The sequence below is a fragment of the Orbicella franksi genome, chromosome 4 (assembly GCF_964199315.1).
Source record: "Orbicella franksi chromosome 4, jaOrbFran1.1, whole genome shotgun sequence".
Lineage (NCBI taxonomy): Eukaryota > Metazoa > Cnidaria > Anthozoa > Scleractinia > Merulinidae > Orbicella > Orbicella franksi.
Window position 1 is genome coordinate 1,789,531 of NC_138148.1, and position 24,101 is coordinate 1,813,631.

The window sequence follows — 24,101 nt, forward strand, 5'->3', positions numbered from 1 at the left end:
TCAACCCCCAACCACACACTCACCGAATATCGCGTCGTAAACGAAGTCCCGTCTCCTTCTTTACTTGAATATCTTTGTTTATACATTCAAAAGAAAAGATGCATGTTTTTAAGTTTATTAAGATCGAGAGTTAAGGACTAGGATATCAGTATCACACATCCAAAGCTCTCGTGCAAAGTTTCACCAAAGCAAGATGATCTATAAAGACACTAACTCACCGCCATATTGCCTGGCCAAGTACATTGCGATACGAGAACAAAATGTTCACCAGGATAACGAAGAAATCATTCTCTATGACTGGCTTCATTACAAAACAAGCAGTGGTTTAAATAAAACTATAAAAAGAGTAAACTGCTATAGTTTTCCCGCCATCACCCGGATCACTATCGCTATCTTGAATTACTTGTTAGGCCCCAGTCTCCTCTCAAAAGTAACAAATGTCACGTTGGCAACCACGTCCCCAGGGCTTTCTCCACTTTTCAAAATGACGGGCGTGTTGCGGCAGGATCGCGGGCGGGAGTGTTGGGGGGAGTTTGAAAATCGTCTAGGTGAAGGCCCTGGGGGCGAGGTTGACGTGATAGCGCATTCGTAGAGTCATCAACCTGCACAGCAAAAACTGCTTAAGACAAATCGTGCAAGGGGAGCCATGGGGGAAAAAAAATCGAGCTTTCTACTATCCAGGTTGTGTCTGATGTTTTTTTTTAATATTGCACAAGCTATTGCCCACCAAAAAAATCGTGCACAACCTAAAGGAGTGAAAAAATTCTCACGCCCCAGAAAATTGCCCAACACCTCCCCCGCCGTCCCTAAAAAACATAATGGTCTGTCCCTTATGACAGAATCTTTGCAAATAAACGCACGCAAACGAGGAGTCAAAAAACAAGGTTTTCACAAACATTTATTTTACCATATTGACCCGGTTTTTTAATTTTAAAATTCCAATTAAATTAGGAGTATTCTTGCATGTTATACCCCTCGTTTTTCATTCGTTTTCCCATGAATTAAAATATTTTACTATATTTCCTAAACTGTAACTTTCTTCATATGACACAATTGATTAGAACCGTATTTTCAATAACGCAAGCTGTTGGTGAACGAGATACGCTGCTACACAGTACAGTTCAATCACGAAACTTGAAAAAGGCATTTTATTTCTTTACAGCTAACATGTCGGAATTAAACTTGTGTCGAAGATATTTGTGGATCTCGGCTGCACGCGGATTTGAAAGACCGGGGGTTCTTCTCTCAAGTTCAGTCGCAGTGCTGTAAATAAAAAAAGATGACCAAGTAAGAAAAAAAAAACCTTTATTGCATCAATTAGTTTAGTTTAGTGAACACCACTCTGTATCTCTACACCGCAAAGCCATACTCCATAAAACTATCTGTCAAGAACAATACTAGCAAGATAAGTTACAAGTGATGTTGGGTCAGTGATGAAAGCGAGTCTCGCGTTTTCCTGTTTGCCCATTTTGTAATCCATTTCCATCCTTGCGAGCTTTTGCCTTTATTTCATCGTCACTTCCTAATGGTTCCTCTCATTTGTCCAGTTCTGCTCTACAAAGCCAACATTATTGTTGGTTTCGCTTTGTTGTGGAAAATATAATCTTCAACAAAATCATTACCTGTTAATAATTTCCTGGAGCGTATTGAAGGACGAACACAGATTGAGAGCAGTGACGAAACTCACTCGTGGAATACTTTGTACAACACGGAATACCTAAGCAAAACATGATCAGACGATTTTACAGGAATTATTACAGGACCAAGGACAACGTATATTAAAATGACTTTTACCTACGAATCTCGCGATACTCAAAAGCCATTTAGTTTGTTTCTGTTGGTCAAAACTGTCTCGAAACTAAATATGGCATGGAACAGAGCGTAAAATTCAAAATTTAAAAATTATCCGTCATAGTTCACTTTCTCCAGACAACGCAGAATTTGGTCCTTTCACGTTGTTGTTTTGCAGAGGACGGCAAAGGAATGTACCAAGAATTACAATGCATGTACATAGCCATTGTTTTGCTCATTAAATGTTTTGTTTAGCGACGTTGCCGTTGTGATTGTGGTTTTCTTAGGCCCGGGTCAAACACCGTATTTCACATGAGCCGAACCCAATGACAGTTTGGGTCTACTCAAATAGTTAAAAGAACGCCTGTTTGAGTCAAACGTCGAACTTAATTCAGTCGAACCGATCTGCTACACCAAACAAATAACACAAGCGGTCTCAGTTCAGTGGTTTTTCAAGGTAAGGTCAAAATGACCTTTGATTATGCGTTTGGTTCGACTCATGTGAAGATCGCCGTTTGACCCAAAGTCGGTCTTCAGGCGTTATTCACGGCTGGCCAGGCGTGAAGAACGCCTCAGCCGCTCCAAATAAAATCAGTCGAACTTAATTGGGTCAAACGCCGAACTTCACATGAACCTAATTGCTTGAATTGGGTTCGGCTCATGTGAAGTACGGCGTTTGACCCGGGCCTTAAACGCCTTAAGGGACCGTTCATTTTTTATGAGGGAGGGGGGGCTGGTGGGATTTGGGAAGCACCATTTAAAAATCGCATGACCCCCCCTCAGCTTACCAATTTTTTCACATGGCCCCCCCTTATAGCGGTCATTTTTTGGGATGACCCCCCCTCCCAAAAAAAAATTGAACAAACAATATTTAGATTTGAACTTTTTTAATATTTCTCTATTATCCCTCTACTCCACGTTATTGTGCTCACTATGAAGACAATATTTACAATCTCTATACGACAGAGAGCTGTTGTTTAAAAAACAAATCAAAAGAAAGAGAAGTCAATTTCGGATCTCCTAGTTATGGCTCGCCCTGAGCGTGTGGCATTTGGCCTCTCATTGGCATCTTCCTCATCTGAATTGATGAATGCAATAATGACGTCACTTGAGTCATCTTCTCCCCCAGAGTCAATGGCGTCACTGTCATACTCATCATTGTCACTTTCATCCGTTTCACTGCTGTCATCACTTGCCCTGTTGTCATTTTGTGTCAATGTCCTGGCATTTCTCAGTGTTGGTTGGCCAGCTCTGAGAGGACTCTTCTGCTGCAAGCATGAATGTCTTACAATTGCCTTTACTTTCTCACTCTTGCTGCTTTTCAAATGCTGCTTCAGCCCGTGGTGGTTTGAGTACTTGTTTAGTTCTGGAACACGTAGCTTTTTAAGCTTGGTTAGATCTTTGCACAACTCAGTCCAAGGATAATCCTCCTCCCTACTTAACTTTGCCTTTTCTTCTGCTCTCTTTTTCCTTTTAAATTCCAGCACTTCAAGATGCTGAAGATAATCCACCACAAACTTCGATTTGACAATATACTTATCTGCAAATAGAGCAACGCTCTCAGGGTCAGATAAAATCAGCCTGCCATTTCCATGTTCTTTCTTCTTTATATTGTTAATCCAATCAGGGAAAGAGCGCATTACTACATGAGCATCATGAAAGAGGCTCATTCCAAAATGCGCAACAATGGCGAAAGCGACGACTCGTTTAAGAAAAGGTTTACAGCTGAACGATCCAGGCAGTTTGACATCTTACAAGCAAAAGAAGCAATCTTTCTAAGTGCGGATGGCTGTTCAGAAAGGGCGAGTGAGTTTTCCATACAAGGGTACCAGTTGAAGCCCAGTGATGGAAGAAAACTGAACTTCTCCATCAAAGAGCACAGAGCAATGGTGGAAACGTTGAATGTCATACTGAAAGATGTAAAGGAACACGATTCCACACTCTTTCAGTCCAATGGGTTTGCTTTAAAGCAGGGCGAAGAATTTGCCCACAGTTTTAATGTAAAACAGATCAAATGTACAGAAGCTAAGTTGACGAAGGTCACGCAGGACATGGAAGCACTAGAAAATAAGAAGAGCAATTATAACAGCATATTCAAAGGTATACTCAAACAGCACATCAACAAAAGGAGAAGGAAAAAAGAAAACCGCAGAAAGTCAAATGAAAGAAAGAGGAAGCGGACTGAAAACAACGTCCAACGAGTTTATGGAATCTGTGTTGGAAACCCGCTAGGAAATGATCTTCCACAATGCCTTGTGTACCCTCCTAGAACGGCCGTCCCGGAAGAGTGTCTTAAAGTTGAGGATGCTGCCACGTCGATATTTAGAAGAGATGGGCCATACATCGCACAGCTCTTGGAAGGGAATTATTTCACCAATGCTGCAAGAAGCAGAATCACCACCAACCTTGAGCAGGAAGTCAGAGATTATGTTTACACCTTCATGTACCCTGAAGAGTTCACTCTGACGGAAAGCATTGCTGCTTCTTGCAGCATTGGTGAAAGAGACTCCCATAGCAGCACAAGCGGCGACGAAGAACTCGACGACAGCGGAGATGAAGATGAGTGCCAGCGAAAGTTGCATTCGAAAATAACACTGTTAAATACTTCTTTTCAGTAGCTACAAATGCTTTTTGTCGCCAAACGTTTTTTTAAAGCAGAAGGAAAGTTTGTAATAAATTTGTATCCTGCCTTCTATGTTTATTCTATAGCAATTTTTTTGATATTCAAACATTATGCCATTTTAAAGTTTTACTAAAATATTTCACGTGACCCCCCTTTTCCCCTTATTTTTTTCGGATGCCCCCCCTCGAAAGCCATTTTTTTTCGCATGGCCCCCCCCCCCAAATCCCACCAGCCCCCCCTACCTTATAAAAAATGAACGGTCCCTAATGTATCGGCTACTGTTACGAACGTCTCTCGATCAACTTGCTGACGTCTCTCTATTTGTTATCCACTTCACAAGTGGAATTCATCGTAACGTGATTATTTCTTACTTCTCCGCCAATCAGACTAACTTTTTTGATTGACGACCAGCAGTACTGATCTTTCGAGATTCTCGACGAAGGACAAACAAGCTTTACCTGTTCTCTCTCTTTGCTGAGAGCAACACATGCAGTGATGGCAGTTCCCTTTTTAGTTTCAATGTCCGCGAGATCCGTCAGAAGGCGAGCCGTCTCCTCTAAGATTATAACAAAGATTACAAAATTGAACTATTACAGTTTGTCCATGAAAGAATAGAATAATGCAATGCAGCTGACTGATAACTCGAAGGTTAGGAGAAATCGAGAGAGTTTCAAGTTATGGGAAGTTTTAGTTATCGCCATGATCGCAGCAAATCTTTCTGTTTATGACTCTGAAGAACTTTTAAACCATTAATCTTTGACATATGAGGTTCGAGTTATCGAGGTTAAATAAATAAAGAATTAGCCTGAATGTTAGCTGAAAGGTTAAGTTATCAAATGTTCGAGTTACCGAGGAAAAAATACAGTAAATTTACAATGTAAGCTAATGTAGGAAGCAAATCCAGGCGGAATCAATTTTGGTTTGAGTTCAGATTCGAGTTACCAGTGGTTCATATCTCGAGAGTCATTCTCTGATAACTCTTTTGGTCACCTTGACTGAAAGGATAACGAACAAAGATGATAATTTGGTCTGTTATGTGTGTCCCTCATAAATTCGACACTGTTATACGTATATATCAGAAATACCTTGGGACTCGCTGAATATGATCTTGACATGAGTCTGTGCGATGCTTGTCAGGGTGAGGATATAGGCTTTGCTTTTAATGCTGAAATTAGACACAACGAAAATCAACAAGATATTAATCTGGGGGTAACCCTGCGATGGACTAGCATCCGGCCGTCCAGGGGGAAGTAGAAATACTCCTAGTTGCTTCATGCTAAAGAAACCGGGATAAGCTCCAGCCTGATGCGCCACTTGGCTGAAACGCAGACTTCACCTTTTATACATTCGTGGCAATTACAGTTAAATACGATGAAAGGAAACACGCACTGTATAATATGACACTAGCTTTTATACGTAACTTGTCCAATAACATGAATGGCATGAAGTGGATGGGATGCTAGTTCTTGGTGGGTTTCCCCGTCCCCCTAAACGTTTTTGTTAGGTCGCAATAACAATAGGCTATTTCCGACTACACAACCTTGCAATTCATACGCAATACACTTGCTAGTAAAACTCATTTTCACACGAAAGACTGTTCAGGAGGAGTCGCTTTGAAACAGAGGTAAACGGAATCTTACAAATGGCGGCTTCGCCACTAGCTATTAGGATTACTGCAAATGCAGCCAGGCACTACGAGAGAAAAGCGTCCCTTTCAAGAATTCACTACCGTGACCCTTGCCAGTCTCTCGATCATCTACACGTCTATAACATAAGCCGCGGGCTATCAAATTTTAGCAAATGAACAATTCCACCGATGAGCGTTTGCGCTCATGGAGGGCAGGGAGAATCAGATGGGTCGGTCAGTAAAGTACACAACACCATTAATACTTGGTCAAGTTTTGAGAAGATAAATCATAACCGTGACGATGTTTGGATATCTCATCTTAATTAGCATAGATCTTATTGTTTACTCTTTAGTTTTAGTTTCAGTTGAGAAGTAATATATCAAACACGAAAGACCGTGTTTGACCACATTTCCAAACTCTTCGAAGTTCGTCAGAACTACTCCATGTGCGTCGTATTCTCATCATAACGTCAGTCTTTTTTCTGAAATGTGGTAAAAAAAAAACGGTCTTTCGTGTTTAATAAACTGATACTTACAAGTGTTTTTCTGTTTCGCCAGGCTTGACGCGATCTTTTTCAATAATCAAGCACGGCCTGTCGTACAGATCACACATCCGGCGCATGTACTCCACAAGCTTCTGACTGTTGGCTCCGTTCGCAACATCTAAAGAAAAACGTCATTTATTTCAATCAGCAAGTGAGATAAAGATCTTATTTGTCCTTACAATAACAGAACCAAGGGGAGCAAGAATGGTGCAGTGGTGAGAGCGCTCGCCTCCCACCAATGTGGCCCGGGTTCGATTCCGGCCCGGTGCCATATGTGGGTTGAGTTTGTTGTTGGTTCTCGCCTTGCTCCGAGGGTTTTTCATCGGGTTCTCCGGTTTTCCTCCCTTCACAAAAACCAACATCTCCAAATTCCAATCCGACCTGGGATTTAAGTCTACCATTCTACAACTTGGGAATATTTTCTTAATGGACCAGCACAGTCGAGATAATTAACAAAAATAACGCCCAGATTCTGTAACAGTACACGAAAATTCCGGATGAATTTTACTAAAACCTGACTTACCGGAAGCTGTTTTTCTCTTGACAGCCATTCTGTTACTGACAATGTAGTCACAGCTGGTCAGCTGACACACTTCCGCCCTGATGTTGTGTTTTAGGCGCAATAACGATACCACCTGTGGGGGAAGGGGAAGGGATAGTCAGTGACTGGGAAAAAGCATTCAGACAACTCGTGACAAATGCCGACCGCGACTGAGGGAAAAACCGCATTTAACGTTCCTTTTGTTCAAAAGAACTAAAAGACTCTTTTTAGAACCTGTTATGGTTGTAGAACAAAATGGATGACAGCAATAGAAATAGCGTGATGAAATAGAACATATTCATATTGTCAGTATTGGATAGGAACTAGCTCGACTGAGGCAAATGACATTAATCTCTTATTAATGATATTCCCTCGCATGGGCCTTCATTACAAGCTAGTTCCAGTCCCCCCAATATCGAGAATACGAATATGGCCTATTAGTTAAAGTGCAAGGTATTTTCATACAGACCTTTTTCAGTTTTAAAACTTTCAAAATGCCACAGGAATTTGTAGACGTTAGTGGTCTAAAAATTGACAATCACCCTCTTCCGAATTTTCGCATCCGTTTCACAGACAATTTTACGATTGACAAGGTCACGTGACAGGTTATTCAAAAGAAAAAAGGCCTATTTATTTGGAGAAAGAACTGATACCTGAGAACTGGAGATCTCCCGAGTGTCAACCAAAATGACGGTCTTTCCCTTGTCTTTCTGAGAGGACTAAATTGAAAGAGAAAATTAACAACAAATTTCAATAGGGTTAGTGGCTATTATTTTAACAAAATCTTTCAGTCATCTAAAGAAAAGCTACTGAACGATATATAAGTTCGCTGGGACTGTCACGATGTCTGGTTTTCATATTTCTTTCTCAACACCGTGATGCGACATACAACGTTAAACTCACTGGAAGGGGATGTGAACTTGCCACTATGTGTCAAAGAAAACGAGCAGTCTACTGTTATTACATCACCTTGACGTCATAGGTTATGTCACATTGCTTAGCGACAAGTTAACGTGACAACTTTCGTAATGATCTTCGCTATTTTTGAGTGGATTTCAATCTCGTTCCCAGACTCTTCGTTCCCCTTGACCAGCGGTTGGAAAACGAGAGCAACCATTTTGAAATAACCGAATTCTGCTCATCCAGTTTCACTGCGCAGTCTGCATCTATGGCGCACGCCTGAAATGGTTGCTCCCAGAGCTCTCGTTTTCCGACCGCTGGTCAAGGGGAACGAAGACTCTGGGAACGAGATTGAGTGAATTTGCAAAAATCGGCCTCTGTTATCCCGGTTCTTTCAATGATTTAATTCTTACCGTGAGTAGCGGACTAATCGTGGGCCTGGTACCGACATTATTGGGACGACATGATGGCATAACAACTTGCAACTTTGCATGCGGATTGGCAGCAGAAAGCTGACCACCGTTGTGTGAGGAACTTTTATTCTGCGCCGTCAGAGACTTGTTAAAAACCTGTCTCTGATCAGAAACAACCGAACTTCCACCAAAGATGTTTGAGTTTGTGACTTTCCGTGGTACAGCTTTTGTTGATTCCAAGGCTGAACACGACATCTGCTCAATGTTGACCTTGTTCACCGTAAGTTGACCCCTGAACTCCGGGCAAGATATCTCCGAGTTTTGTCTGGAATGCTGGGTTATCTTGGTGAAATTTGGAACCTCTGCGCCATTATATCTGTTAATAGACCCAGTACAGTTTTCATTCCTTTGTTTAAAAAATGTTACCGCGTTGTCTTTCGCAGAGTTCCTGCCTTCCTCGCTCTCGCTGTTCGTAGAGGTTACTTCCCACAAAAAGTCGAAGCCAAGGGAGAAATTTGGAAGTGTGCTGATTTCCATGGAGACGTCGTTATCTGTCATATCCATGGCGTCGGGATTTTCTTTGAAGTCCTGATCGTGAAATTTGTCGTTTGATTGTGGCTTCGAGCTCCTAAGGGTAAAATCCAAACAAAATGGCTTAAGATTGAAAGTGATCATAATTACACTTACTGTAAATCTTTTAAATATGAATATATGAAAGATCATATCTTTGCAGACTTTGTGACCAGCTCCCAGTTGGCTTGATGGCTCAGTTGGTAGAGCGCTGCACCGGTATAGCAGAGGTCATGGACCCGAATCCCGTTCAGGCCTGAATGTTTTTTCGGGCTTTAATTTCACAACTGCTTAAGTTATCTGATCTTCGCAGTTATCTGCATAACTGCGAAGATCAATCATGTCTTTAATTTTCTTAAATATATGATCTTTCATATATTCATTTGTATTCTTCATCATCTACGGCTATATTACGAACTCATAAAGTGACCAGCTCCCAGTTGGCTTGATATCTCAGTTGGTAACGGTTTAATACCGGGAGGATCTAAGGTATGAAATATGTCCCGCATATGTCAAAAAATTTTTCGTATTTTTCATTTCATCAAAAAACCGCCTCCATAGGTCAATTTATCATACTGAATTTAGTAAGCGGTGTACCCTAGCATACATTTTGCTTTGTACAAATTAGCAAATTTAGGGTCCCATATTTTCACGACTTTGCAATGGATCGATCATTCTTCTGAAACCTCACGTATTTATCGAACTTATTTTTTGCGCTTATTTTTTGTTTGAATCGAAAAATCGGAGAAGCGTGAAATCGGTAAAAACGTCCTTTAGGTATTACTGTTTTATTGTCCAAACGTTTCACTTACTTCACAGATGTTCTATTAATGGAAGCCTGTTCAACTTTGTCTTCAAGAGCGACCAACAACTCACTGTCACTGATGTCATTGTTCCATTCATCAACGAAAGCTCCCGATCTGCGCATGTTCCCTTTGCTGGCCTCTGACCGCCTCAAGGTCGAAGTGTTGTCACGCAAGCTCTTTTTATTGGCTAAAGCTTCGGATGACTTGACAAAGTCACGTTGAAAAGGATGTCCTACTGCCGTGGGTCTCATTGAAAAGTTCCCAAATGCACCACTCTTCCGTTGCCGAACCACACTCATTTGCGCCTTACTACTTTCTGGGACAGCCAACGCGTTATTCTCGAAAATATTTTCCTTGTCGCAAGTTTCTGACAAATTTCGCTGTTTGTTTAATTTGGGCGACACGTCTTCGTCACAGCTATCGTCTAAAATTCGCTTCCTCTTCATACGTTTAACAGGGCGCCCAATTTGACTTTCCTCGAATGGTACGTCTGCGCGTGCGTGAGCGTTAGCTTGAGCGCTCTCACCTCCACGCCTAACGGCCTCATTTTCATGCTCACTTTCTGCCTCGTTTTCGTTCACTGCTTCGCCCTCGTTTTCAAGAACGCTCACTGTTTCGTAGGTTTCTTCAGCTTCAGAAGCGGACTGGCTCTCTTCTTCATCAGCTCTGTACTTGTAAACCATTTTGTACTTATTTCTTTGCTTATGAAACGCAGGCGTTCTAAAATTCAACGCGCCACAGAGAGGACTCATTAGAGATTGTCTATAAACCGCCATCATGTCCATAGGCGAGCTGGCGGGTCGCGGTTTTGTAGCTGAAGGAGTTCTTTGTGTCAGCTGTGTGGCATCGTCTATAAAGCTGTCCATTTCGTCCTCGTCTTCGCCGTCTGTTTCATCCGACGAGAAGTCATTGATATCACTGCCGGATAATTCTGCTTCGTCATCCAGGAAATGATTATTGCGGAATCTTTTGCCGTTTTTCTGTAAAAATTATTATCCGACATTAGCAAAGTAAGAGAGCAGTTTTCTATCGAGTGTCGAAAGTAACCAGTCAATTATACTGGTTTTGGTTTTGGTTTTACTACGGTTTGAGATTGGATGAGTACATGTCTCATAATTGCTAAGAAACTGGTTTGGTTTTGGTTTTACAACACTCAATTGAAAACCGCTCTAATAAAAAGTTTGATGATAAACCAAATCATCAGTTCATCACCCTGTATGTGTTGAGGGCCAAAGTACATTTTTCAAATATGAAAGAAATTTCTACTCTCGAAACGGACACGGCCTAAATTTTTCAACTTAGAGTCACATTTTTCGAGTAAGGAAAAGATCGCTGGACCAACTAGATCAATAAATGTCGACTAATAAATGTGTTTTGAAAGAAAAAAAAGGAAAAAAGTCAACTCAGCCGCAAAGCATACAAGACGAAAGTTGATTTGGAGAACTTACATGTACTTACATGAACTGACTCACTCACTAGTAATAACCATTTACAACACTTCTCTTCGCGTGGTATGTTCAAATGAGTTTGACCTCGACGAGAGCAACTTTCGCAGAGGAAAAACAGAAATTAATGTGAGGACGTACTGACCTTCCTGAAAGAGTCCAGCGACTTCCGTGTACCTTGTTTTGTAGTAATTTCAAGAGAATTTCTCTTCTGAGCCCTGGCTTGAACTTGGACAGAGTTCGCCTCAGGTCGGCTTCGACCTGCTATAAAGAAAGATCAGATTTAAAGAGAGTATAAATGACAAACACATTTAGCAAAATTGCTCTTAACACAAATTAGTCCGATATACATTTCTCTCCTGCGCTAAATTTTTCCGCTACATTTTGTACTCCAGAAACGTCTAAGACTGGACCCTAAAAATTCCAAATTGATGACGAAGCTTCGAAGAGATCCGCTCCTCTGATTGGTTGTTGCAACTTGCGAGCGAAAATTCGAAGCCGAGTAATAACCAAACAGAACATTACACATAGCTCTGCAGACTACGTCATCAGTATGGAATTATTCGGTTCCAATTCATACGTCTTCCGCGCGGGAGAAGAACTGGGCACGTGAAAGGATACGGCTGTTTACAAAAGTTAATTACCCATAGCTTGGCAGATCTACGTCATCAGTATGGAATTATTCGGTTCCAATTTCATGCGTCTTTCGCGTGGGAGAAGAACTGGGCAATTGAAAGGATACGGCTGTTTACAAAAGTTAATCAGGCCACGCAGTGAAAACTCACCCGATTTATCAGTTTCGAACTCCTCGTCGCTCTCGGAGCCCAGTTGAAGATGACGAGACGACAAACCATTTCGCTGGTTATCACCTTGTTTTCCAGGATTGGCCGGTATTTTGAAGCCTTGAGAACACGGGCTGGAGAAAGCTTGCCTCCTACGAGAACTCGCCTTCCCGACAGGACGGATGTCTTCTTCATCGTCATCATCGCTGTCCATTACCGCCACCACATTACCGTTTTCAGTTCGTAAATTTGTAGAATTTGCTGAAAGGTCTTCACAGTCCAGTGATGGGCCTCCGAGAGCCGTACCCATTGCAAGAGAGTGTTTCACTGACATTTCCGAGTCCTTATGTTTCATGGCCAATGATGAAGATTTCGCCTCAGGCTCGTTTAAGTTCGCAGAGCAGAAATTCTCCTCCTTTGGGTTCATGTTTAGCGATCTTGATGCACCAAAGTCTATTGATTTCAATTCGTTAACGGGAAAATGTTTCTCCTGCCTTTTCGTTGCTGGCATTCCTTTGTCTTTAGGAGAGGTTCTTTTTAAGCTCAGCTTAAGCTTCTTTGGAAGTGGTGTCCTACAAGCATTGTCACTAACATTGTTACCAGTGATGTCACCACCGTCACCCTCCTCATCTCTAGTTTTGATACTTGTATTGCCACTGACATTGTTCCCAATATTGTCACCAACATCGTCATTTCCACTTGCGACCCTCTCTCTACTTGTTAATCCAGTCAAATGCGATTTTCTCTCGGGTCGTTCCCCTTCGCTGTCCCGACAGGGTAACCCGTCCCGAAAAGCGCCCGTGTGATTACTTGGTTTCATACCTAACCTGCTAGACAGTACTTTGTTTGACAAGTTCGTTGCTAAAGGTGGAGCTGCCCCTGAACTCCTGCTAGCATCCAGCATACCTACATCTACCTCACTGTAAATAGCATTTGAGTTAGAGTGCTCGCCTCTCGTACGGACATGTAAAGTTGATCTTGGTTCCATCGGCAACGTTTCTTCTTCCTTTTTCAGGACACCAATTTTCTCCTCTTCAGAGTGAGAATCTTGATTGTTTGTGGAACTGCGTTGAAAAGCACTCAGTTTGCTAATAGACTTTCTAAGATCCACGTCACCTGAAGCTACACATTGTCCGGCGACAGCGACATTGCTCTTGTCAACATGTTTTGACGTTCCTAACCTGGTTTCAGACACATTTACGTCCGATTCTGTTACATTCGCTGATTTATTGCTCACCCATTCACTTTCCAGCAGCAGGTCTTTCTGACCAGTGTCTTTGCGTTGGTCGCTTTTGGTGTCATTCACACCAACGTTATCATCTTCGGGCAGCGTTATGTTCGTGAAAACGACATCATCGTCAGTCACGTCCATGAAGAAGGCTTCTCCAATAGTAGCATCCTCTCCTTTTATTGGACTCTCACAACCTACGTCAGCCACAATATCATTCGAGATTCCACGCGTGTCACGATCCTTCGTGCCGCCACGATTGTTGAACCCCTTCGCGATTTCTTGCGAGCCTTGTTCTCCACGTAAATCATATTTAGATTTAGAATTCTGGTTTTCAGAATTTCGATATCGCATTTCTCCACGGATAGGTTTGTCAATACGGGTTTTGGTTGCAGTTTCTGAAGAACAATCTGAAGTCGAAGTAACCCGACCTTTCTTCTCATTACGAATCATTTTTAGCATTTCGTCTTCACTTGCTTCAGCGTCAGTATTTGTCTCCTCGTCTTGAAGAAAGTCTCCCATGAGAAATGGTTCTAAGTCACTTTCAAAACAAACCTTCGCCGACAAACTCGTTGAAACTGGTTCTGATTTATCCATCACGTCTTTTTCAAACGGTTTTTCTCCAAAATATTTTCGCTGAATCTCTTCAAAGTCCATGTTAAACTCCTCAGGTTCTACGTCTGCAGACGATAAACTCATCTTGTCCAAAGCGTCTAGTGAGGGCGGCGTCGGCACTGAGGCCATCAGTAATGGAAATCGCTCATTTTGTAGCTGAAAACCTGGAACAGAACCCTGAGAGTAAGGAGTTCCGGCAGGAAAAAGATTTGTCATTTCGTCAGAGGCGGCATCAGAAAGATCATCACCATCGCATTCTTGAGTGCGCGTTATTTCTTTGTGTGTCGCTGCTGCTTTGTTGTTATCGTTCAGTCTTGTATGGTTGTTATCAACTCCTGCGGGCTTATCATCTGGTTTCCAAGGATCCCCTATGTCTGGCAAATCATCGTCAAGTGCTTCGTCATCCGCTCTTTGTAAACAATCATCAACAACCTTGTCTTCATCGGGCACAACGGCAGCATTCGCACCATCACTTTCGAAATCTTCATCTTCCTGGTTGTCAAACTGATTAAGAAACGCTTTCCAGCGTGCTTTGTTCTCCGGGGAGCGCTTTTTAAATCCCTTACTCTTCTTTGCAGTGTTGCCATTTTCACCATTCCCTTCTTTCCTCGAGCTTTGTCCATCATTTTCCGCGTCAGTCTCATCTTCCTTTTGAAATTTCTTTCGAGTCTTCTTTCCCTTCTTTGTAATTTTACTTGCGCCTTCGTCTGCCTCGCAAGCAACATCCGGATCAGTTTCAACCACAAGGATCTCCTCTGCATCTTCCTCTTTTTGCCCGGGCTTTAAGATGTCAACTTCGTTCAAAAACGACATCATTTCTAGATCATAACTTTCATCGTCATCTCCTCGCCCACCCTGAAGCTCCGTGAACTCTAACAGTTCAACTAAATGTTCCGTGCGACGAGAGTGCGTGACAGCTTTAACAGCATGTGGTGTGGTCTGCCAAGGGAGCCATTCCGACAGAGAGGCCTGCGTGACAGGTCTCTTAGCTTCTGATAACGAGCGCCTTGATTTCTTTTTGACAGAGAGCTGTGGCGACAAGCCTGCTTCGTGTTCCGGGAGCTTGAAATGCTCTTGCCAGTAAACCAATTCTTCGTAGGTCAAAAAGCCGTCACTCTTCTTGGATGTGGCTGTTGATGACTTCGTAGTGAAGTTTTTGATGTTTGCTCCGTCTGAAGGCCTTTTCTCTTTCTTGCCTTTGCTGTAAGAGAAATAATATGCTGTGCTCAATTCACGATAGTATGTCATCATCAAACTAAAAATAACTGTCTGGAAGACTGACTGTCTGACTGACTGTCTGTCTGTCTGTGTCGGTTTGTCTGTCTCTTTGTCTCTCTGTCTGTCGGTGGGTCTGTATCTGAATGCTGAATGACTGTGTCTGACTGACTGACTTACTGTGTGTGTCTGTAAGTCTGCCTGCCTGTCTGACGTACGTACTTACGGACGGACGGACCGACAAACTGGTCACCAGCTGACTCACTGGCTAACTGGCCGATCCAATGACTGCAACACACCTTTGACCAACAAATTTTCCAACTGTCATCTCCATTTTGAGCACAGCAGGAGTGATCTGCCACGGAACCATGCGGTGATTGTCCGTGTACAGATCAAATGACTTGGCTGCCTGCGTCACGGCTTTGTGAATTGACTTTTTGCTCCTCTGACTTTTCATGTAAACCTTACAAGGACACAATATTTAAATTAATAGGAGATAATTTAAATTAGGCCTAGTTTAAAAGGTCACGTTCTGAACCGAGTGTAAACCAGCAGCCGCACTTGGGAGAGCGGACAACATTACTTGCAAAACATTTCGGACCATTTTAATTTCGGTGAAAGAAGTGTCCGACCCAAAATAAAACCGTCTGAAATTTGTAAACCTTCGATTTATTTACAGTACAGAATAAAACTTTGAAGTAGATCCAAAGCTCTTAGTTTCCTTTATGCCGAGCTTTATGGAGCGAAGTCTAGTTGAGACACTGCTTGACATACGTAACGGCTTAACAGAATTTGTGTTACTTTCTCGTCGGTGTATTCGTGGAACCTCAGGACTTCAGTAAAACTATCATTTTCGCAGATGTTGTTTCAGTCTAATTCATGTTTTGTGGGCGTAAATTTACTATAGCTTTGTTTCAGCGGTGTCCGAAATTGTTGCCCGAAATTTGTCCGACATGAGATAAGAAGTGTCTGAAATTAAATCGTCCGAAATAAAACGTCCGGAATTTTTTCGCAAGTAATGTACTCATCCACGCAGTTTTCACCTTTAGTTGCATTACAGAATCCTGTGTGCACCTCACTCAGCGAGCCATTAGCTGCGAATACCACACCGCCGATTATCTAATAAACATTTTATAGATAATCGCCCCACTGGTATGGAAAGATTTTTTTTTTTAAAAGGTTACCCTAAAACAAAACAGAAAACATGAAAATGGGAGGCTCCAGTTTCCATCAAAGCTAGCTAGATAACGAGAAAAGGAAGTCAGAGAGGATGTACGGCATAAACTACCAAAATTCTTGAACTGTGATCAAGAGAGGAATCTTTGAAAATCATTATGATATTCTTCGCTGCAGACACTCGAGTAACAAAAGGGCGCGAGTTGCAGCAATGCGACGCGCATGCCGTCCTCGCGTTCTCGTCTCGCTCTTGGAGACCGCTCCAACTCGCTCCGTCATGATTACTGCTGGAACGCAAGCTACCCATGCTATCATTAGGAAGAACTTAGACCCAACTACATGTATCCCACAGTCCTATGTACCTGTTCTTCTTTGCCTTCAGTAACAAGAATAACTATTCGTCCATCTCTCTTTCTTCCAGTTCGCCCCATTCTCTGTACCAGACGGATTGGTGACGCATGCGCATCAAAACATACAATGAGGTCAACCTCGCCAATGTCCAGGCCCTCCTCGCCGACACACGTGGCCACGAGCGTATTATATCCTCCTTGACGAAACCGCTGGACAACCTGGAGATGACACGAAATGTGGATTACGTCACAGCGAAATTTCAGGAAATTTGTCTCCTGTTGTTTGGTAACACTAGGCATTACTGCTTGAACACGTTCCACTGGGTAAAACCATATCAGACTGGTTGGGTTTGCTTATTTTTCTCTTTTTTTATTGTGCTACTGGAAAAACAAAAACAACAACAACAGTAACAACACCAAACTAAGCCTAAACTGAAGCTGTTAACTTGAGATAGACGTGTGTTCCAATAAGCTACCCTAATCCTCAGAACAATAAAACAGCTGGAGAAGAGTCTATTGGCAAATGTTCATCGACCAAATCAACAAACACTGATACTTATCCGAAGCGTAGCATTACCTGAAGCTGTTCTTTCTGTGTCAGTCCTCTTGTACTTTTTCCAGTTGATTGCTGTCCAATAAAACTCATCACACGCACTACAGGCTTGTGGTGAGATAACATGGCCGCTATCTCGTTCACACTGTCCCTGTACTGAGAGAATATCATCACACGCGTGGCCACACCCTTTTTCTCCTCACCGCTCTTGTCTTGGAACTTTTCAAAATGCTCAAGAACAATCTCTTTCAGTTTCAATAGCTTGGGATGACTTTTGAATGTAGTGCTGGGCTTCGGTACATTCATAAGAGCACGCCTTCTCGGCGAAAACTGTGAGAACAACAGGCTTTCATTCGCACTGCTTTCCATCGGGGGTTCAATTTCTTCTCGTAATTCATCCATGAGTTGTGTAAATTCGTGGTTCTTGGTGATTTCGGCCTTAGCCCGCGCCATCCCTTTCGTTCCATCAATGATCGCCTTGATGAAGTTGTAGAATGATAGGATGCCATGTTGTAGTAGGAGCTCATATGCATGGTACAGGCTGATGCACATGGCAAAGTCCCCCTCAATCAGCCCCTGACGATTACGATCCTGGAATAAAAAAAATAAAAAAGGTAATAAAAATTTGGTGTGAAGAAAATGACTGAAATGAAAATCAGGAATTCTGAAAAATAAAAGGAAAAGTTTTATTCAACCCAACATGATCTGTTTAAAGTTTACAGTTTGTTGCATTAAAATCTCAAAACTGGCTCTGCCAATCAGGATGCCAAAGTACAATAACTCAATTTGTGTTAAGTGATCCCAAATTCAACTCCTCCACACTTGGTTAATAGCCAACTGGTCAGCATCCAGCTTCTTTACATGTCTTATACATTTCTTATCCACAAGCTTCTAGCTTTAGATACGCGCCGTGCATAAATAGAATTGCTTTGCTTTTCTCGGTTGGCTATTGCTTTTCTTTTTTCTTTTTAGCATTGATACTGTTCAGTGTCTTTTCAATCTCTTGCTTACCATATCTACTGGTATCAAAAAGTTAGGAACACGTTATTTATATATAGGAAACTAAAACACGATTTAAAGGAAGTCATATAACTGTCTACAGACTCAAGAGAATTCAGTTCCGCTACAAAAGGATGAACATTTTTCTTACAAATCCTCCTTGTTCATTCATTCGTTTCCTGTATTGATCTCGTGCTGTCAACAACATAAATTTACTGACTCGCTGAGGATCAGTGTTCCACAGAACTCGCTGGCAAAACAACCGGCCTACAATAGTTTCTAAGATCTGTAAAAAAAAGCAAACATTGATTAGTTATTGTTATTATTTTGCTCAGAGCCTTGTTTTGAGAAGGAATAGGCCTTGTCATCAGAAGGAATTATGTGGTTATGAAATGGTTGGGTTGTCATTAATTTTGGAAAAAGGTTTTAGTAGAAAAGTCCCTGAACACACTGAGAACTGGTTGGGTATATATTTGGACACGATTTTGCTAAGAAGACTTGGAAAGTATTATCTGAGAGTTTTCTGTGTCTCGGATTCAGGGAGCTTATTTTCAGGGGGCTGGAGAGCCTAGTTTACAGTATTTGATCAATAGTGTGTTGGCATTCCTATTTCTCCCAAACATCCACTTGTGATTACTTGATAGAAACACAGCAAACGTTTTATATTTCTGTAGCAGTTCTATTTTTTTTCTGAAAGTTGGAAGCGTATGAATTCTTGGTGAATTCATTTTATGGGTTTCAATTTCATTTTGTCTTCATAATCATGCTGGAATGCTGTGTAAAATGCACTGTTGGCTAGTTTTAAACATCAGAGTTAAAGCTGAAATCACTTTAAAACAAATCTCAATCAGTGAAGAGAATGAACATTTTTAGATTGAGATAAAAATGTTCTTGTACCTTTAGAAATGAATTCTTAACTTTAGCAATATCCTCTCCAAGTGAGACCACCACCTTTTCCACCAATCGGCTGTGAGTATAGGGCTTGATATCTATTGACTCTTCAGAACGAAGCTCCATGTGTGAAATCAAAAGATTGGTGATGACTTGCTGGACAGCCTACAAAAAATGAAAACAACAAACAAATATTATCAAATAATACTACAAGTTGTTAACCTGGCAATACCCTCAATCAACACTTGATCGATTCTCCATCAACACCTAGTAGGTTGACACTCCATTGACATTCGACCGACGTGTTGGTTGACAGTTGGTCGAGAGACGACTTATTTTCGATCGATGTATATATATGAGTCGATCGACAATTGGCCGACTATCAACCAACTGTTGTTTGAATGTTGATCGAGTATTGTTTGGGATGTCGATCAAGTGTTGATCAAGATATTGATTGAGTGTGTCAATCACAGGTCAATAAAGGGTGTCGATCAACACTCAACCGCAGATGCCTTTAGTACACATGATCCCAAAGATTTATCTAGTTACCTAAATATTTATTAATGAGTTCACGAAAGGTTACAATCTGTTCCAATCCTTTTTTGGAGGAGCTAAGGAGTATATTAATTAGTGTTGCTGTTAGTGGGAGTAATGACACTTTCCACAGATGAAATGCTAAATGATTACTCCCCCAAACTGAACATTGCCATTCATTTATATTGCCAGTTGAGGTCTAAACTCAATCTTATTTCATTACAAAGCCAGATAATCCATTCTAAGAAAATTGTGCTCACAGGTAGCTGTAGCAGCTAAAAATTTAAATGTTTAAACTATCAAAAGAATAATATTGAATGTGATTATTCACCTCAGGATTATCTCCAGGTGTTGCACTGAGGGCAAGTACTCTAAAATTCCTGGTGTAACCAGAGATTTCACGAACAACCTGTATGGAACAATATATAGGTGTTATCAAAGAAAGAAGAAATATTAATAGGAATATTAAGAATATTGACTACACTGATGACTAAATGAGACCATTGCAGATCCACCAAGCTCAATATCCAAGTTGCTAATGCAACTTTTATTTTGATTTTTCCCCTTTTTTTGGTGTTGGTGTTTTGGAAAACTCAAGAAATCAAAGGTACTGCCCACTTGGAAATGATTGCTTTATACCTACATCTTAAAATCACCATGTCTTGTTGTTAGCCACAAAGGGAACTGCACACACCAACATAACAGCTAAGTTTCATTGCTGATTCTGTAAACTTGGAAATTATGGGGAGAGAGGATTGAATCCTCTTCATACTATCATAAAATTACAGTATGTATAGTCAAAGAACATTTTGGGCCTTTGGTTTTTGGCCATAACATGCTACTGTATATGATTAAATGTACTGTCCCCAAAAGTAAATACTGAGGAGGTAAACATGACATGTCTTACCTGACAGTAGGCATGATTTCCAAGCGCTTTGTGAGCTTCATCAGCCACAAGAAGAACAACTTCTTCTGCCTTACATGATCCACGGTTCAAATCATTCTGTAGAACTTGAGGAGTGAGAAAGAAAACTCGCCGGCTCTGCCACATGGATTGTCGTTTATTAGGAGCCATGTTTCCTGGCAAGGGTAATGGCAAAAAAGAACATGGTAATGGTTAAAATTTAGCAAACAGCGAACTAGTTTACAGGGGTAAGGTGTTCCATTAACGGACAGGCCCTGGGCAAATTGACCATCTGTGAGAATGATTTTGCCTGACTGGTTTGACCATCCAGAGGAAAGATTTTCTTACGATTTTCTTATAAAAAAAGTTCGGCTCAAAAGGTTTTGGCCACCTGTGAAAAACAGTTTCCCTTCTGCTGTAAAAGCTAATGAAACACCTGAATTTAGCTTTTCAGGTATTTTGGGTGACTGGCCCCTTGATGTATTTTTTATTGATTTCATATATTAATGATTGCAATAATTATATGTGAGGACTCTCTTTTCAATTATGCACAAACAGCTTATTCATCTTCCCCAAGTTCATCTCGTAGTTTGTCATTGAAGATGTATTAAAGCAGACAGTTTTTCTTGGTGCAGTACATAATATTTCTTGAGGCATCCTCATGATATGGATTATGCACCTCCAGCGTAAATTGGTGCCTGCTGTGTGCAGGTCAACCAAATTTAGTTCCTGGTGGTCTCTGATAATAAAGCATCCAATCCAACAAGACCTTCACACCATACATTACCACAAACCACCGGTTACATCAATTAGTCTGGGAGCAGTTCCACTAATTTGAGGTCTAATGCAAAGTGTCTCACCTCCAATAGGTTAAATTGCCCCCAAACTACAGTTGCACAAATCTTCAGACATTTTTGGACTCGTTCAGGTTGTATTCAAAAATCCTGGCACTACCAAGATAAATACCTCACACATTTGACTCTTAAAATGTTGGCAGGTTTAGTGTGCAGGTTAAAACCACACTAGAATGACTAATTATTAAGTTGTAGAATTCACTACCTTCAAAGGTAGAGGTTCAAATGTCGCTGAATGTGAGCGTGTTATAGACCAGTGTCAGAGTTTTTCCAGGACATTGTGACTTTGGTGATGAAAAGACTCAGAAGGTTTTACATTTCATATAGGTGGTCTGTCTTGTATGGGTTCTACCTTTTTCACGTGTCACCCTTATGGCTTTATTTACAATCCTTTTGGTTTTATTTACAATCCCTGTGGTTTCATTTTCTTTCTTTTCTCACCTTTTATTGATTAGTATTGGTAATCATATGAATGTGAGTGTAAATTAAGGATTTACGCCACAAGTGATATTTGAAAAGCCTCTCAAAATTGCACGAGCCTTTGGGCGAGTGCAATTTGAAAGAATTTTCAACAATCACAAGTATTAGTGTACATCCTTAATTTTTTAATCTTTCAAACAATTACTCATTTATCACATGAATGATAAAATTACAAAAGTTTGTACATAAATTTGCAAGGCAATAATAATAATAATAATAATAATAATAATAATAATAATTATACAGGGGGCAGTCTCACATAAAGTGGTTTTCAGAACAGCCCTGTGAAAAATATAATAAAAACGTAAAAGCTATACAAAACAATGCTACTCAAATGTAAAAGATACAATATAAATAAAATATGATAAAATTAAGGCATGCGTTCAAGTTTCTTTTTAAAAAGTAAAATAGATTCAGTTTCCTGTATTTCAAGACTTAAAAGGTTAAAATCGAGAGCTGCTTGGTATGTGATTTTTTGCTTTGCCCAGTTTGTTTTCAGAGCAGAAAGGTGCAGATTCTTGTGCTGGCAGGTATTATAATAATGAATGGCATTATTTTGTCTAAAATTAAATAAAAAACTAATGATAAATTGGCCTGCTATCAGCCAATCACAACTACGTAATTTTCTCAGTTATATAAGAGGACATATAATAAGCCATAAATTTGTAATAAATAAAATAACTGAGAAAACTTATGCCTACCTGTCATTTCAGCAGTGTCAGACTGTGGAATCCCCATAATATTGTAACAAGCTTCAATTTGTTGTGCAACCAGTGGTTTTGTGGGCGCCATAAATATCACCTTTCCCTGCGGGTACCACCGATAGAAATTGTACATGATGACAGCCGCAATAAAAGTCTTTCCCAAACCCGTTGGTAAAGTCACTAAAGTATTCTTGAATAGGGCTTGTTCTACAATATTATACTGATAATTCCTTATAGGATAATTCGTTGGGTAGATCCAAACATTTCCAGCTTCGAGATCGAAACCAGGAATAACTTCAGCATCATCCGGATTGCATGTAATATTAGTTGCCTTCCTTTGTCCACCGCCATTGTATTTAGCTCGGAACTTGGCCTCGTCGAAAGGAATGATTCCTTCTGCAGCAGCCAGCAATTCATCGTCGTCGTCGTCATCTTCCAACTCTACCATTTCGTTTGGGTCAAACAAGCTGCAAGCCCCCTTATGAGCTTGACTGGTATTCGGTTCATTCCTGTTCGAATTCGGATTTCTGGACGTGGAAGATTGAGCTGAATGACCCCAACTGGTTTGAAACAGCGTCGCTTGATTCACTTTTGATTTCTTCATTTTGCATCACTAACCAAAGCTTCGCCAAAAAAAAACCAGTTCGTTCTACACAGACTTACACAACGAATGTACAGACTTGTCTTCCTGGCTTTTATTCTACATTCTGGCAAAGAATACTACATTTCATCGTTCACCCACTTCGCGTTCACGGAGCCGCCATGTTGATTATGTGATCGACTGAAAATTGCGCGCTACGATCATGTGACAAAAATTCACCAATCAGCGTTTAGTAACATTCTATTGGTAGTCTAGTCACCAGTCTACTAACAGTCAACTTTTATTCCACCCTGGAGCGCTTATTTTGTTCTCTGGTTACGAGAGACTGAACCTCACCGAGCTCTTTATTTTCTTTGTTTCCCGTTCAGTTATACGCTTTATTGTTAGTTGGTTAGTTTTTTTTTATTTTAGTACTGTGTATAAATAGCGCTGTGATCAGTTGCGGGTTTCAGTGCGGTCAGAAAAAGTGGTTTGGTTTACTAACTGACTTCAAACGAATCCTTGTATTTGAATACATGTAAGTCAGTAACTAGCCTGCAAAATAGGCTGATTAGCGGGACAGAGCTCGAAACACGATACACGAGCTCGAGCGCGGGGCTTGTGGTCGGGCTTCACCCTCATGTATCGCGTTTCGCGCTTTGTTTTCATGACCTATTCTGCAGGCTAGTCAATGGCAAATCTCACGTCTGTGGATCGAAAACTTCGATCTTTGGCGTGCTATATATAAATAGTTTTTTAAAAAGAATCATTTAAAAATCCTGAGCTTACACCAAGCAAAAACATAGAGACTCGAACCAATGTAAGATAAAACGTCCATAAAGCTGACGGTTCCAAATCTCATGCCTCAGACTCTGAGGCATGAGGTTTAGCAGGTTTGGTCATATGGGCGTAACTTTTGACCTATCAGCAAAAGCGGAACTTCAGCGGTTTGAAGACTTTGAAGGTTCGACTCGG

At 41.0% G+C, this 24,101-nt stretch overlaps 1 protein-coding gene across 2 annotated transcripts; it reads right to left on the bottom strand.

The window, feature by feature from the left end:
- LOC145485823 (uncharacterized) lies at positions 1–23,693 on the bottom strand. 2 transcript variants are annotated; one of them, XM_081464462.1, is made up of 19 exons: positions 22,544–23,693; positions 20,512–20,684; positions 19,936–20,013; positions 19,077–19,235; positions 18,331–18,465; positions 17,205–17,771; positions 16,640–16,846; positions 15,401–15,564; positions 12,047–15,087; positions 11,407–11,522; positions 9,823–10,796; positions 8,441–9,068; positions 7,781–7,846; positions 7,110–7,221; positions 6,578–6,704; positions 5,500–5,579; positions 4,873–4,970; positions 1,623–1,717; positions 1–1,263 (listed from the first exon to the last, which is right to left on the bottom strand). In XM_081464462.1, exons 1-19 carry the CDS (start codon positions 23,148–23,150, stop codon positions 1,149–1,151), a joined length of 7,542 nt encoding a protein of 2,513 aa, XP_081320588.1. In that variant the 5' UTR covers positions 23,151–23,693; the 3' UTR covers positions 1–1,148. The 2 variants fall into 2 exon arrangements, with proteins under 2 accessions (XP_081320588.1, XP_081320587.1); XM_081464461.1 differs by having other exon boundaries at positions 11,407–11,525.
- Positions 23,694–24,101: the final 408 nt, after the last annotated feature.

Bases quoted from the DNA above. Each gene is read 5' to 3' on its own strand.
- LOC145485823 (XM_081464461.1), bottom strand. From the start codon at position 23,150: ATGAAGAAATCAAAAGTGAATCAAGCGACGCTGTTTCAAACCAGTTGG. The intron at 15,088-15,400 runs GTGTGTTGCAGT...TTTCTCTTACAG, and splicing joins GGAAAATTTGTTGGTCAAAG to CAAAGGCAAGAAAGAGAAAA. The intron at 11,526-12,046 runs GTGAGTTTTCAC...CTTTCTTTATAG, and splicing joins GTTCGAAACTGATAAATCGG to CAGGTCGAAGCCGACCTGAG.